Source organism: Astyanax mexicanus, chromosome 19, assembly GCF_023375975.1.
Source record: "Astyanax mexicanus isolate ESR-SI-001 chromosome 19, AstMex3_surface, whole genome shotgun sequence".
Lineage (NCBI taxonomy): Eukaryota > Metazoa > Chordata > Actinopteri > Characiformes > Acestrorhamphidae > Astyanax > Astyanax mexicanus.
The window spans coordinates 32,271,042-32,281,898 of record NC_064426.1 but is presented as its reverse complement, the minus strand read 5'-3'; the positions used below and the strand labels follow the sequence as shown (position 1 = coordinate 32,281,898).

The window sequence follows — 10,857 nt, the reverse complement described above, 5'->3', positions numbered from 1 at the left end:
ATATTATTTGCATGGCAGTCTTGCTAAAGGATATGTAATAACCATTGCAATTTTGTTAATGAAGATGCTGATGCTGATAATGATGATGGATGCAAGTACAAGTATGACTATGATTTTAATGATGGTTGTAGTGGATATAAATATATCAGGATGATAATAATAATGATGATGATCTCCCCATAGACTTTATTATCAACACCCTAGCACTTCATAATGCTCCACAATGATTTAGGCTGCTATGTTGATGTGTCCCTACCTATCAAAGCCCACTGAGTTAGCATGCGAAAGATTTTTTTTATGTGCATATTTATTTTTGTTCTGATTCTGTTTCAAATATTTCAACCCTTTGACAACCATAAGAAAGAAGCATTCAGATTCTGGAAGAAACAGAGAGAAAAGTCGATATTGCAAAAGAATATTTATTCTTTTCTTATCGTCCGTTCCCGTAAAAGTGCATTAGATTTTACAGTAAGCAAAATTCATATTTAAGACAGGATACACAGCCGTGCTACATTCACAATCATCATCATTTTGGACAGTGTGCTGCATGGGAGGAAACTTCTCATAAGCATATGTATAAAAATTATTTATAGTCAGATGAAAATGGGAGGTCTTGGGCAAAGTTGTTCCTTCAGAGCAAGAGGTGTTGGTCGAAAGCAATTTATGCCTTAACCATGGCGGCAAACTCTGTGAGGAGAAGAAGAGAAAGAAGAAGAAGAGGAGATCATTGTTAGAACAAGATAAGATTATGGTTAAAAGATTGAGAATTCCTTTCCTTTTTTCTTAATTATTATTTTTTTTTTAACTAAGAAAAAACCTCACCATCAACTCCGATCTTGCCATCACCGTCGCTGTCTCCGGCCTTCAGGAAAGTCTTGGTCTCGGCGTCAGTCAGAGCTCTTGCGCCGGCCTTGAAGTTCTGCAGGAACAGCCTGAGGAACAGCAGGAGAGCATGCTTAGCAACTTGGTCTAGCATTTCGCATTACAATGTTTCAGAAGCTATTCCAGATGTTTGGCTGTTTTTCTTACTTTTTTTCTTTCTGGTTGAATAAATTGTATATTGTGTATGTTTATATTGAAGTCTTACTTAAGCTCATCCTCCTCAATGAAGCCACTCTTGTCCTGATCAATGATGGCAAAAGCCTTCTTCACGTCGTCAGCAGACTTGGCGGCCAGACCAACCTTGGCAAAGAAGGCCTTGTGCTCGAATGAGCCATCGCCTGATGGAGCAATGAAATGTGATCAGAATGTTGTCAATAATAATCATAATAATATTAATAATTAATAATAATGTTACTACTACTAGCCTCCTACCAGGTCTATTACTACTAGCCTACTACCAATACTATTGCACTACTACTGATGCTATCCCATTATTACTATTACTAGCCCACTATTACTTCTACTAGCCCACTATTTCTATTAGTAGCCCACTATTTCTATTAGTAGCCCACTATTTCTATTAGTAGCCCAGTAGTACTAGCCCACTACTACTTCAAGCCCACTACTATTAATAGCCCACTTTACTTCAAGCCCACTACTGCTACTATTAGCCCACCCAAGTGAGTGAAAAAAAAAAAACAAGGCCCATGCCAAGTCTTAATACCTTTGCATGCATCCAGGGCTGCAGTGATGTCAGCGTCGTTCAGGACACCGGCGAATGCCATTTTAAGCTGGATGAGAAAAATATGTATTAACATTAAAAATCATATATATCAAATTAAAATCACAATATTAGCATAATAATCAATGTCAGTGATTGTTCCCTGATTCTCAAATCCTCTATAGCTCATTTTACAAGCAATGCATTTGCTGTTAGGCCACATTAATCTGTTTAATTATTTAGCTCTTTAGTCAGAAATCAACTTTTTCTCCATCAGCCATAAGACAATCCCAATCATAATAATAAAAAAATAAACATAGAAAATCTAGGAAGTCAGATCCAAATCAAACTGGGTCCTAATCAAGGAGGGAGGATGTTGTTAGCTATATCCCAAAGGTCCAGCCAGCATGGATGGGATGATGTGGTTAAAGTTGTGGTCCTGTTAAGAAAAAGAAAAAAGGACCACCCCTTCTTTTTTTCGTCCAGAGTAAAGTCCAGATAGTAGTAAAAATGTAGATTTTTTTTCCATTCCTTTTTTTTTAATCCTTTTTTCTCTTTTCTTTTTTTTTTCAAATTTGAGGTTTGAGCTGGCCTATATAGTCCTATATAATCATATATAGTCCTATATAGTGCAAATCAAAAATGCATTGCAGATCCTTCCCCCATTGCTCAGGATGTGATTGATTCAATCAGCTCAGCTCCTTCCACTAAAAAAAAACAAAAATAAAAAAATAAAAATTGATTAAAAAAATAAAATCTCAGGCAGAGGGTCTCAGGCGGAGGGTCTCAGGCAGAGGGTCTCAGGCAGGGTCTCTGCTCCTCTCCTCTGCGGTGATCTGGGAGCTGGGTGCTGGGGACTCACCTCTTGTGTCTTTCTTGAGGGGTGGGAAGAATCAGAAGACCGGAGCAAACTGCAGTGAAGCCTGGCCCGCTGCTCCCGGGTTTATATACCTCCACCCGGCCGAAATATGAGGCATAATGTAACGGACACCCAATGGAAGGGGGCTACCTGAAACTCGGCCAAGCAGACGGAGGGGCTAAATTTATCTGCATTAAATGAAGATGCTTAAAAGGTGAGTATGAAAAAAAGTCCATGATATCGCGCAGTGCTAATAATACCCGCTGCTGAGGCGGGGAAACGGGGGGCTGCAGGCGGGCTGGGGGGCTCGTGTGGAGGAGAGTGTGTGCATGTATGGAGATCAGTGCTGGCACGCCTCAGGACAGGCTCCTCTCTCCCCTTAGGAAGAAGCTCCACAGCTCCCTGCTTCCCTCAGTGTTGAAGATCTATCTCTGTGTTTTCTGCTTGTCTTGAAGCTAATGCTGAGGTATGCTTTGCAGATTTTAAAGCTAAAATATTATTAACTTATTAAAAGTAAAGTAGCATTAATTAAATATATTAGATTAGTAGAAGTAGTATAAGTTGATTATCTAACTTTTTTTGTGAGATAGCTTTAGCTTTAACTAGTTTTAACAATTTATTATTGTTATCATCGTATTATGGCACATGTGCCATAGAGAAAAGACATGTATGGGTATGTATGTCTTTTCCCTGCAATTAAAATGCATTATTATGTATGTATTAATTTAAAACACTTTAAAATGCATATAGCAGGCTTTTCTTGAACATTAGCATAATGTTTTTGCAATTTCCACCCTTTGCAAATGTTTTTGTATCATTTCAAAATGTGTTTCAAACAAGTGCAGTGCATTCTGAAAAAAATATACTATTTTGGCCATTTTCTTACATTGTTGCTTCCTTTACTTAGACTTGTTTTTGGACATTTTCTTACTTTCTTTCTTGTTTTAATTTATTCTTTTGGGGGGACTTTTTCTTACTTTCTTTCTTGACATTTTTTTTTAATTTTTCAAATGTCTTTTTGGATTTCAAAATGTTGTATAAACAAGTGTAGCCTCTTATCAAATACAGCCATTGCTTTACTTTTTCCATTGTTTTACATTTGAATAGGTGTTTTATTAAATGTATTACATTTTGTTTGACTTTTTTGTATTTGTACATTTTAAGGGTGTTAAAACAAGTGTAGTATCTTATTGGACATTAGCCTACATTTCTGTCATTTTTCTCACTTTTTTAAATGTATTTTTGCATTTTAAATGTGTTTGATACAATTGCAGTGTCTTATGAAAGAAAGAAAGCTAGCTAGTTTGCTACATTTTTGACCATTGTACATTTTCCCCCTTTTTTGTAAACGTATTTATAAGTGCATTTTTACTTATATATATACTGTTATATATATTTTTTTTTTCATGTGGGAAATGTAATATAGTAGCCTAGCTAACCTAAGCTGCAGACATTAGCATGTTTGTAATGCTAAGCTGCTGTTTTGGTGCTAAGTGTGTGGTAAAAACGCTAGCATGATAAAGCTAACTAGCAAGTTCTCAATGTTAACTGTACTGTACTATTGTATAAAGATTAAATGAATATTAATAAAATGTATTTATTGTTAAATCAAGTGTGTCTTTCCCCTTTAGTCTTTTAACTTTTAAGAGTAATCTTTTTTATTATTTACTTTATTTTTTTAGTGAATTGTGAGCGAACAATATTGTGTGGTTTGCCTCCCTCAACCTACAAGCTATAGCTACCTCCTCAGTGGTATTAGTGTAATCTTACCTTTACAGAGTCATAATGTGATAATCTATTTATTATAATCTATTTATGTTACTATTAAAGAGCAATAAAGGAAACTATAGGCTATATAATGCTGCAGTCAGCAGGGGTCAGCACTGTCCTTCTGTGCCAATCTGGTAATAAACTGGACTGTAGACTCTACAGCTGCCTGTTCTGTAAATTTCTGTAAAGTTTTTTTTATTTCACTCAGTGTGTTTTAGTATTATAAGTCTATATTTACATTGCCCCAAGATTAAGATTAAAATTATTAGTGATTGACTCATCAAGTGTTAACCAGCTATTATGTAAATTAAATCATTAAAAAAGTAGTTTTTTTTTTGTTGTTGGTATTGAACTCATCACTGCCGCTGTGCAGCTAACAGTTTTTTTCTTTTAGTGAGCACTTGGCTGGCCCCTCTACCTAAGTACTATTCTGAGCATCCAGGATGCCGCTCTGGACTGTAATTGGGCATGTGAAAAGTATCCTTTGCAAATCCCTTCCAATGTATCCCAGTAAATCTCTGGGCCTTCCCTCTGCAGCTGAAGTGCCAAAAGTGTACTCTTCCCTTTTTTTAAAGCCCCTCTCCCCCTGTTGCTCCCCCTGCCCTGAGGGTATGGTTATGATAACAGGTGCCTCAGGGCAGCAGGTGGCACTTGTGCACAGTGTTAGCCTTCGCATTTGTAACCCGCAAGTAGAAAAAGAAGTAAACGTGCAAAAAAATCCATGAGATAAAAGAGATTTTACACCAAAACTACATTTATTCCTTGTTTTTCACTCTTCCCCGGAAGTGCATACGAGACATTTGCACAAGCTTGCACAGGATTGCAAGAAAACACGCCCAAATAACATAAACAATACACTATTGGGACATAGTGTCTCAATGTCAAGTAGATTGTCCAAAGTCAGCTCATAAATAAGATATAAAAAAATATGATCTTAGGGCAGCTGCGAGAGAGTTGTGAGCAGAAGCTTGAGTTCTGGTTCCGTGAACTGAGATGGGTCTTGGTCAGAAGGAAATTTAAGCCTTTACGAGAGAAGCGAACTCTGTGAGATAGAATAGAAATGAAACTGCCGTTAGTGTTTTTTCTGGATTTTGTGGCTTTTATGCATTATCATTATTTCATTATTTACCATTTATTGTCTAATCACTTATGCTCATTTAATTCACTGAAATTAAACCAATAACAATGAAGACCTGCTGTGTTCAATGGTTACTATTATACTCCTACACAATTCCAAATATGACAAATGTGTATATGTTGTGTAGATGTGTAAACATGTTTTGATGTGTGGTGTGCAGTTTGTAAGCATGTATTTATTATATTACCATCAACTCCGATCTTGCCGTCACCATCGCTGTCACCAGCAGCAAGGAAGGTCTTGGTCTCTTTGTCAGTCAGTGCCCTGGCACCGCTCTTGAAGTTCTGCAGGAACAGCCTGTAAAAGACAGCGCAGATGTTTGAGTTGGCTTCCCTCTCACAACTCCGCTGGCCCAGGCTCTCGCCAGCCAGCGGTTTGGATAGAATTACTAAGGGTGATTAATTGATGCCAAGATTGAGCTCTTACTTCAGTTCCTCCTCCTCAATGAAGCCGCTGTTGTCCTGGTCAATGATGGCGAAAGCCTTCTTGACCTCATCGGAGGTCTTGGCGGACAGGCCGACCTTGGCGAAGAAGGTCTTGTAGTCGAAGGAATCGGCAGCTGAAGGTTGAGATCATAGCAAGGTTATTCACACACAATCTCACACCATTACAACTATATGTATATGAAACAGAATCCTAAATGAGGCACTTTAACACTAGACTAGATGTGTCAAAAAACATATATTATGTGATCATATATTGCATGTATTGTGATATATCAATCCTTTATCGACCACCCCTGCGTAATGCTATACTAAATTTCAACACAAGTTCCTATTATAAATCATTCTCCAAGTCAGCCAATGATGGTTTATAATTATGTAATTGTTACATAAACACATGATAAGCAATTCTGGATATTTGCTGAACCATTTGATGAATTAACATTCAGTTTGTTAAAAAAATGTGTAACAAATAATAAAGTACAATACAAGTATAGAGACATTATTTAAACTAATTTTCAAAGTATTTCTATTATATTTACATTATGCCACAGAAGATACAAGGTTCGTGGTATAGAAGGCCTGTTATGAAAATTATTTTTGTTTAGATTATACAGTATCTTGTCCCAGACATTATTGCGATAAGCAAATTTATAATCATTTTAAGACAATTTTATGTCACTGATATATTCATAATATAATATCATCCTAATGCAATTTATTCCTTTTAAAGAGCAACTAACTTTGAATTTTTATGAATATTTAGACATATAGTATAACATATTTTAAGTCTAAGTAAAAGTCCAATTAATGATTGTCTTTATGAAAATATTTTAACCACATAATGATTATCATAAGCATGAAAAAAAGTTTAAGTAGAAAGAATTGGGTTTCTGCTACTCAAAATAATAACTGCTTGTTCTTTTCTTTTGTCATTAAGCATAAATTGTTAATAATTCATATGGTACTGTTTATTAATGAATGTTTAGCTATTACAAAATCATTTACAGTCATTAGTTATATTTTCTATTAGAATACTAATTAAGTTATTTATAAAGTATCCACGAGCCATATCTATGAGGTTTTATAAAAATTCTATATTGTAGTCTTCAATATTATTCCTATAGAGTGTCAGTATATAACAGATACTATACAGGTATTTCTTCAATCATCATTATCAGTAGAAATGATGCAGATGCTTCCTTAATGTTACAACTATAAACAATGGAGGGTGTATTTGTAGATTTTTGTAAAACTTAAAATCCAATGTTTTTTTAGTCTTCAAATTGAGTAAAGAGTCTTTGGGGTTAATGCATCTTTTAACCTATATACCTGCAGCACATTATAGCAGTCTATAGTTGTTGTAGCCCCCAATTAGACCACAGATCCTGAAGTCATATCCTAGAGTCACACTTGTGGTAAGAGCCAGTTTAAATTGTGATTTCACAAATGTAACCTCAGATCTGTTCAGAGAGTCTAGCTACATCAGTCATCTGGAGGGATCGAGCATCTTACCCTCGCAGGCAGCAAGAGCAGCGTTCACATCAGCATCGGCGAGAACTCCAGCAAAGGCCATTTTTTCTGGATCTGATCAAGCTGTGGAAACAACAAGAAGGTTTACGTTTAGTTCATGATGCTTTGGGCATGAAGTCAGTTTTTTAAGTAAGTCTTACAGCAGCATTTTTAGGCTATTTGTAGCTTGTATGTAGCTTATTAGAGCCAGTTCTTTAGCTTGTATCTCAAATATATGGTCACTGTGAAAAGTAGGAACCTCTTAAGGTTTTTCTTTTTAGAAGAAAATATTCCTTGAAGCACCTTTGACGTTCGAAGAACACCTAAAAATTCCTAAAGGGATTTACACTTTAACTTTATAAGCTAATATCATATGTGCTGAAAGCCTATTGTGCACAAATGCAAATACACAAATAGCAGATCTACTGATAATATTGCCAGTAAGGATGCTGCCATCAGGTAAAGACAGAAAGCAGGCTAGCAGGCCCTGATGAGCCCCCATTCCCTCCCCCTCTTCCCACGCTCCCCTCTACTCATTCGCCTTCCCTTTCAATTTCGATGAATCATCCTCAGTGATCCAATCACACAAACGCCTCTGTTTGACCAGCTAAGCGCTGAATGCAGCACTGCACCTTCAGTCAGTAAGTCCAATCTGCTGTGCTTGGCCAGCGCTAATGTTGATGGACTGACTCCTCAGGCACTGAGGAAGAGCATATTCCAAATACTGGGGATTTGAATGCTATAACTCTCCTCACAGCATCCTAAAATTTTACCAGGCCTCTCATCAAACCCTTTTTTTCAGTCCCTCATATGGCTAAAGATCCATTTACCAGGCATAAAGACCCTTTTTACAGTCCCTTATAGTCTAAAGCACCTTTTACCAGGCCTAAAGTCACATTTCCCAGATTTAAAGTCTTTTTTTCCAGTCCCTCATAGGCCTAAAGAACATTTGACCCCTCTTACCCCAGAGAACCCTTTACCAGGCCTAAAGTCCCATTTACCAGGCCTAAAGTCTAATTTCCCAGGTCTAAAGTCCCTTTTATCCAGCCTAAAGTCCCATTTCCCAGGCTTAAAGTCCTTTTTTCCAGTCCCTCATAGGCATAAAGACCCATTTACCAAGCCTAAAGTCCCATTTCCCAAGCCTAAAGTATCTCTCAGGCCCAAGTCCAAGCCTCTCTCTCTGGCTCTGTCCCATTTCTTTCTATCGTTCTCTCTACCAAAGCAAGGCATTGGCCATCCTGTCCCACTCACCTTGCGCTCCTCAAGGCGAGTGAAAAAGCGAAGGAGTAAGTCGAGGTGTGGCCCTTGGGACCCACCCAGCCCTCCTTATATACTCTCCAAACCCCTCACCATTCAGCAGGTTGGGCCTCGGTAATTGATACAGCACACAGGCCTTGCGAATAGTTTGGTCAGAAAAATGTGTCCAGTAGTCAAGTTGGGCTATTTTTAACAGCCCTCCTTCAAACGATGCTCAAAAACATGTGTGCAGTGCAACGTATAGAATCACCCTCCCCCGCCGTCCATCCTCCAATATGGGCTGCTTTTTGCACCTAATCAGCTACTTTGCGTTCCGACATGCTTACAGCATAGGCTTGTGGCTGAAATTTGGTATCAGGTCTATAAAAGCACTGAAGATTTTTTTGGAATTATCTTGTTTAGATTAAACTTTGGGTATGCTTCATATGATACACTGTAAAGAGTTAAACAGCTACTGTAATTTAGAATTTGCTGCATGTTACTTTCGCATGTAGTTTTCCTCTTTTGCAACCATGTGTATCTATTTACTCCCTGAATTGACTAAATATATAAATGTGTAATTTTATTGTAGATGAGGAAACAATATTTATGACTTAATTAACCTAATTAACAAATATTTTAGAAAGATATGACTGTAATCAAACAAAAATTACTGTATCCTTTATTTACTTGATACTGGATCATACTAGCTTTTTTACATGTATTACTGGAAATTAGGCTATTTTCGTTGCCACAACTGTTTTTATACAATAAAAAATATTTTTTAATCACACAATGTATACAATGTATAAGTTTTAATGTATTTAGATTTAGTATTTAGAATGTATTTTGTTTTGCAGTGTAATCAACATAACTGACTTGTTTAACTCAAAGAAACACTTTCAATTCAAATTATGATTCATTATAGTTGAGTAAAGGTATATATATATACAGTGGACATGTAAACTAAAATGGGCTAAAGTATATTTTAGTTCATTAGTTATTTACTTTAGTTGAATTACTCATTTAAATGAAACTGCCTTTTATATAACTGACCTGATGAAGTACATTTTTAGTGTACTTAACACTTTACATAATATACTAGATGTACAGTATGCATTATACTCTAAATAGTACAGAGTTCACTGAGAGTGATAGGCTGCCAGATAGTGTAATTGAATAATTGCAGTGGGGGAAATTGTTAATTAGGTGTTAAGTCTTCTGGTAACATTTTACCTTAAGGGTACATCAATTAACAGTACATAATACAGTAATAAACATGGTCCAATTTTTAAATAATTAATTGACACTAGTTAAGACATTATTAAACATTACCCAATTGTAAATAATATAACAAATAATGAATGGATACACTAGTTAAGAGTGTTGTAATGATTAATTATGTTTTAACTAAGGTGAAGTAATCATTAGTTCTGTCATAAGTAATGTTAATTAATGTACTGTACCTCTATTGTAAAGTGTTTACCAGTCTTCCTCAAATAAATTGAAGTCAGAGAAGCTATAGATTAACAATCTATGGTGTTAAATCACATGACTTGTCAAATTTGTAGTCTTGGATTAAATAAATAGATAATGATTAGCAAAAAGTATTATAATGCAGTTGATGTTTCGATAAAGGTTCTATGACATGTGGTCCTGATACATGTGTGTAGAAAAGTGGGGCAGTATGATTCAGTGAGGCAGAAATGTGTGGAGAGATATGGATTGTCCTATAAGAAAAAACTAACAATATTTTATGTGGACAAAACAACAACTTAAAAATCTACATTAGTTGATTTTGAGTTAAATCTACTGTCAGCCCTGATGTTGTCATTCTGCCCACTCAGGATTCCTCAAAGAACTACTCAAAGACCCCAATTCCCAGCATGCTCTCTCACCAGACTTCCCTAACTCTGCTGATCATGTAACTCTATTGTGTTCACACTCTCCCAGTTACTGATTGTTTTCACCTGGCCAGTCTAGTGTACATACCCCTCTATTTGCTCTGTTCACGGACAAGTATTGAATCTAGTTTGCAAGCTCTTCTATAACGCTTTTCCTGTTTTTGTTTCTGACTACCAAATTGTGCCTTACCCACATTATTGTTTGTTTCCGTTACTGATCTATTTTTGTATTTTTTGACTACAGCAAAAAACCTACCAGACAACATTTAAATGAAATATAGTGTATCTGGCTTTGCAGGAATTAAAAACCACTGCTTTACGTTTAACACTGCTTTAATTATTATGATTTGTGTAATTTCTAAGTGACAATACTGTATGTAATAACTGGTTCT

At 36.2% G+C, this 10,857-nt stretch overlaps 2 protein-coding genes across 3 annotated transcripts; both read right to left on the bottom strand.

Annotated features, from left to right (window-relative positions):
• Nucleotides 1–403: 403 nt before the first annotated feature.
• Nucleotides 404–2,571, bottom strand: pvalb4 (parvalbumin 4). The gene is made up of 5 exons (XM_007238952.4): nucleotides 2,466–2,571; nucleotides 1,607–1,673; nucleotides 1,088–1,220; nucleotides 823–932; nucleotides 404–687 (listed from the first exon to the last, which is right to left on the bottom strand). Exons 2-5 carry the CDS (start codon nucleotides 1,665–1,667, stop codon nucleotides 662–664), a joined length of 330 nt encoding a protein of 109 aa, XP_007239014.1. The 5' UTR covers nucleotides 1,668–1,673; nucleotides 2,466–2,571; the 3' UTR covers nucleotides 404–661.
• LOC103031037 (parvalbumin alpha) lies at nucleotides 404–8,798 on the bottom strand. 2 transcript variants are annotated; one of them, XM_049467737.1, is made up of 5 exons: nucleotides 8,577–8,658; nucleotides 7,329–7,409; nucleotides 5,797–5,929; nucleotides 5,558–5,667; nucleotides 404–687 (listed from the first exon to the last, which is right to left on the bottom strand). In XM_049467737.1, the coding sequence occupies exons 2-5, from the start codon at nucleotides 7,387–7,389 to the stop codon at nucleotides 662–664; spliced, it is 330 nt and encodes a 109-aa protein (XP_049323694.1). In that variant the 5' UTR covers nucleotides 7,390–7,409; nucleotides 8,577–8,658; the 3' UTR covers nucleotides 404–661. The 2 variants fall into 2 exon arrangements, with proteins under 2 accessions (XP_049323694.1, XP_015458412.1); XM_015602926.3 differs by lacking the exon at nucleotides 404–687 and adding an exon at nucleotides 4,965–5,274 and having other exon boundaries at nucleotides 8,577–8,798.
• Nucleotides 8,799–10,857: the final 2,059 nt, after the last annotated feature.

Bases quoted from the DNA above. Each gene is read 5' to 3' on its own strand.
- pvalb4 (XM_007238952.4), bottom strand. From the start codon at position 1,667: ATGGCATTCGCCGGTGTCCTGAACGACGCTGACATCACTGCAGCCCTG. The intron at 933-1,087 runs GTAAGACTTCAA...GCTGTTCCTCAG, and splicing joins ATTGAGGAGGATGAGCTTAA to GCTGTTCCTGCAGAACTTCA. The intron at 688-822 runs GTGAGGTTTTTT...TTCTCCTCACAG, and splicing joins TGGCAAGATCGGAGTTGATG to AGTTTGCCGCCATGGTTAAG.
- LOC103031037 (XM_015602926.3), bottom strand. From the start codon at position 7,389: ATGGCCTTTGCTGGAGTTCTCGCCGATGCTGATGTGAACGCTGCTCTT. The intron at 5,930-7,328 runs GTAAGATGCTCG...CTCAACCTTCAG, and splicing joins TGCTCTTGCTGCCTGCGAGG to CTGCCGATTCCTTCGACTAC. The intron at 5,668-5,796 runs GTAAGAGCTCAA...TGTCTTTTACAG, and splicing joins ATTGAGGAGGAGGAACTGAA to GCTGTTCCTGCAGAACTTCA.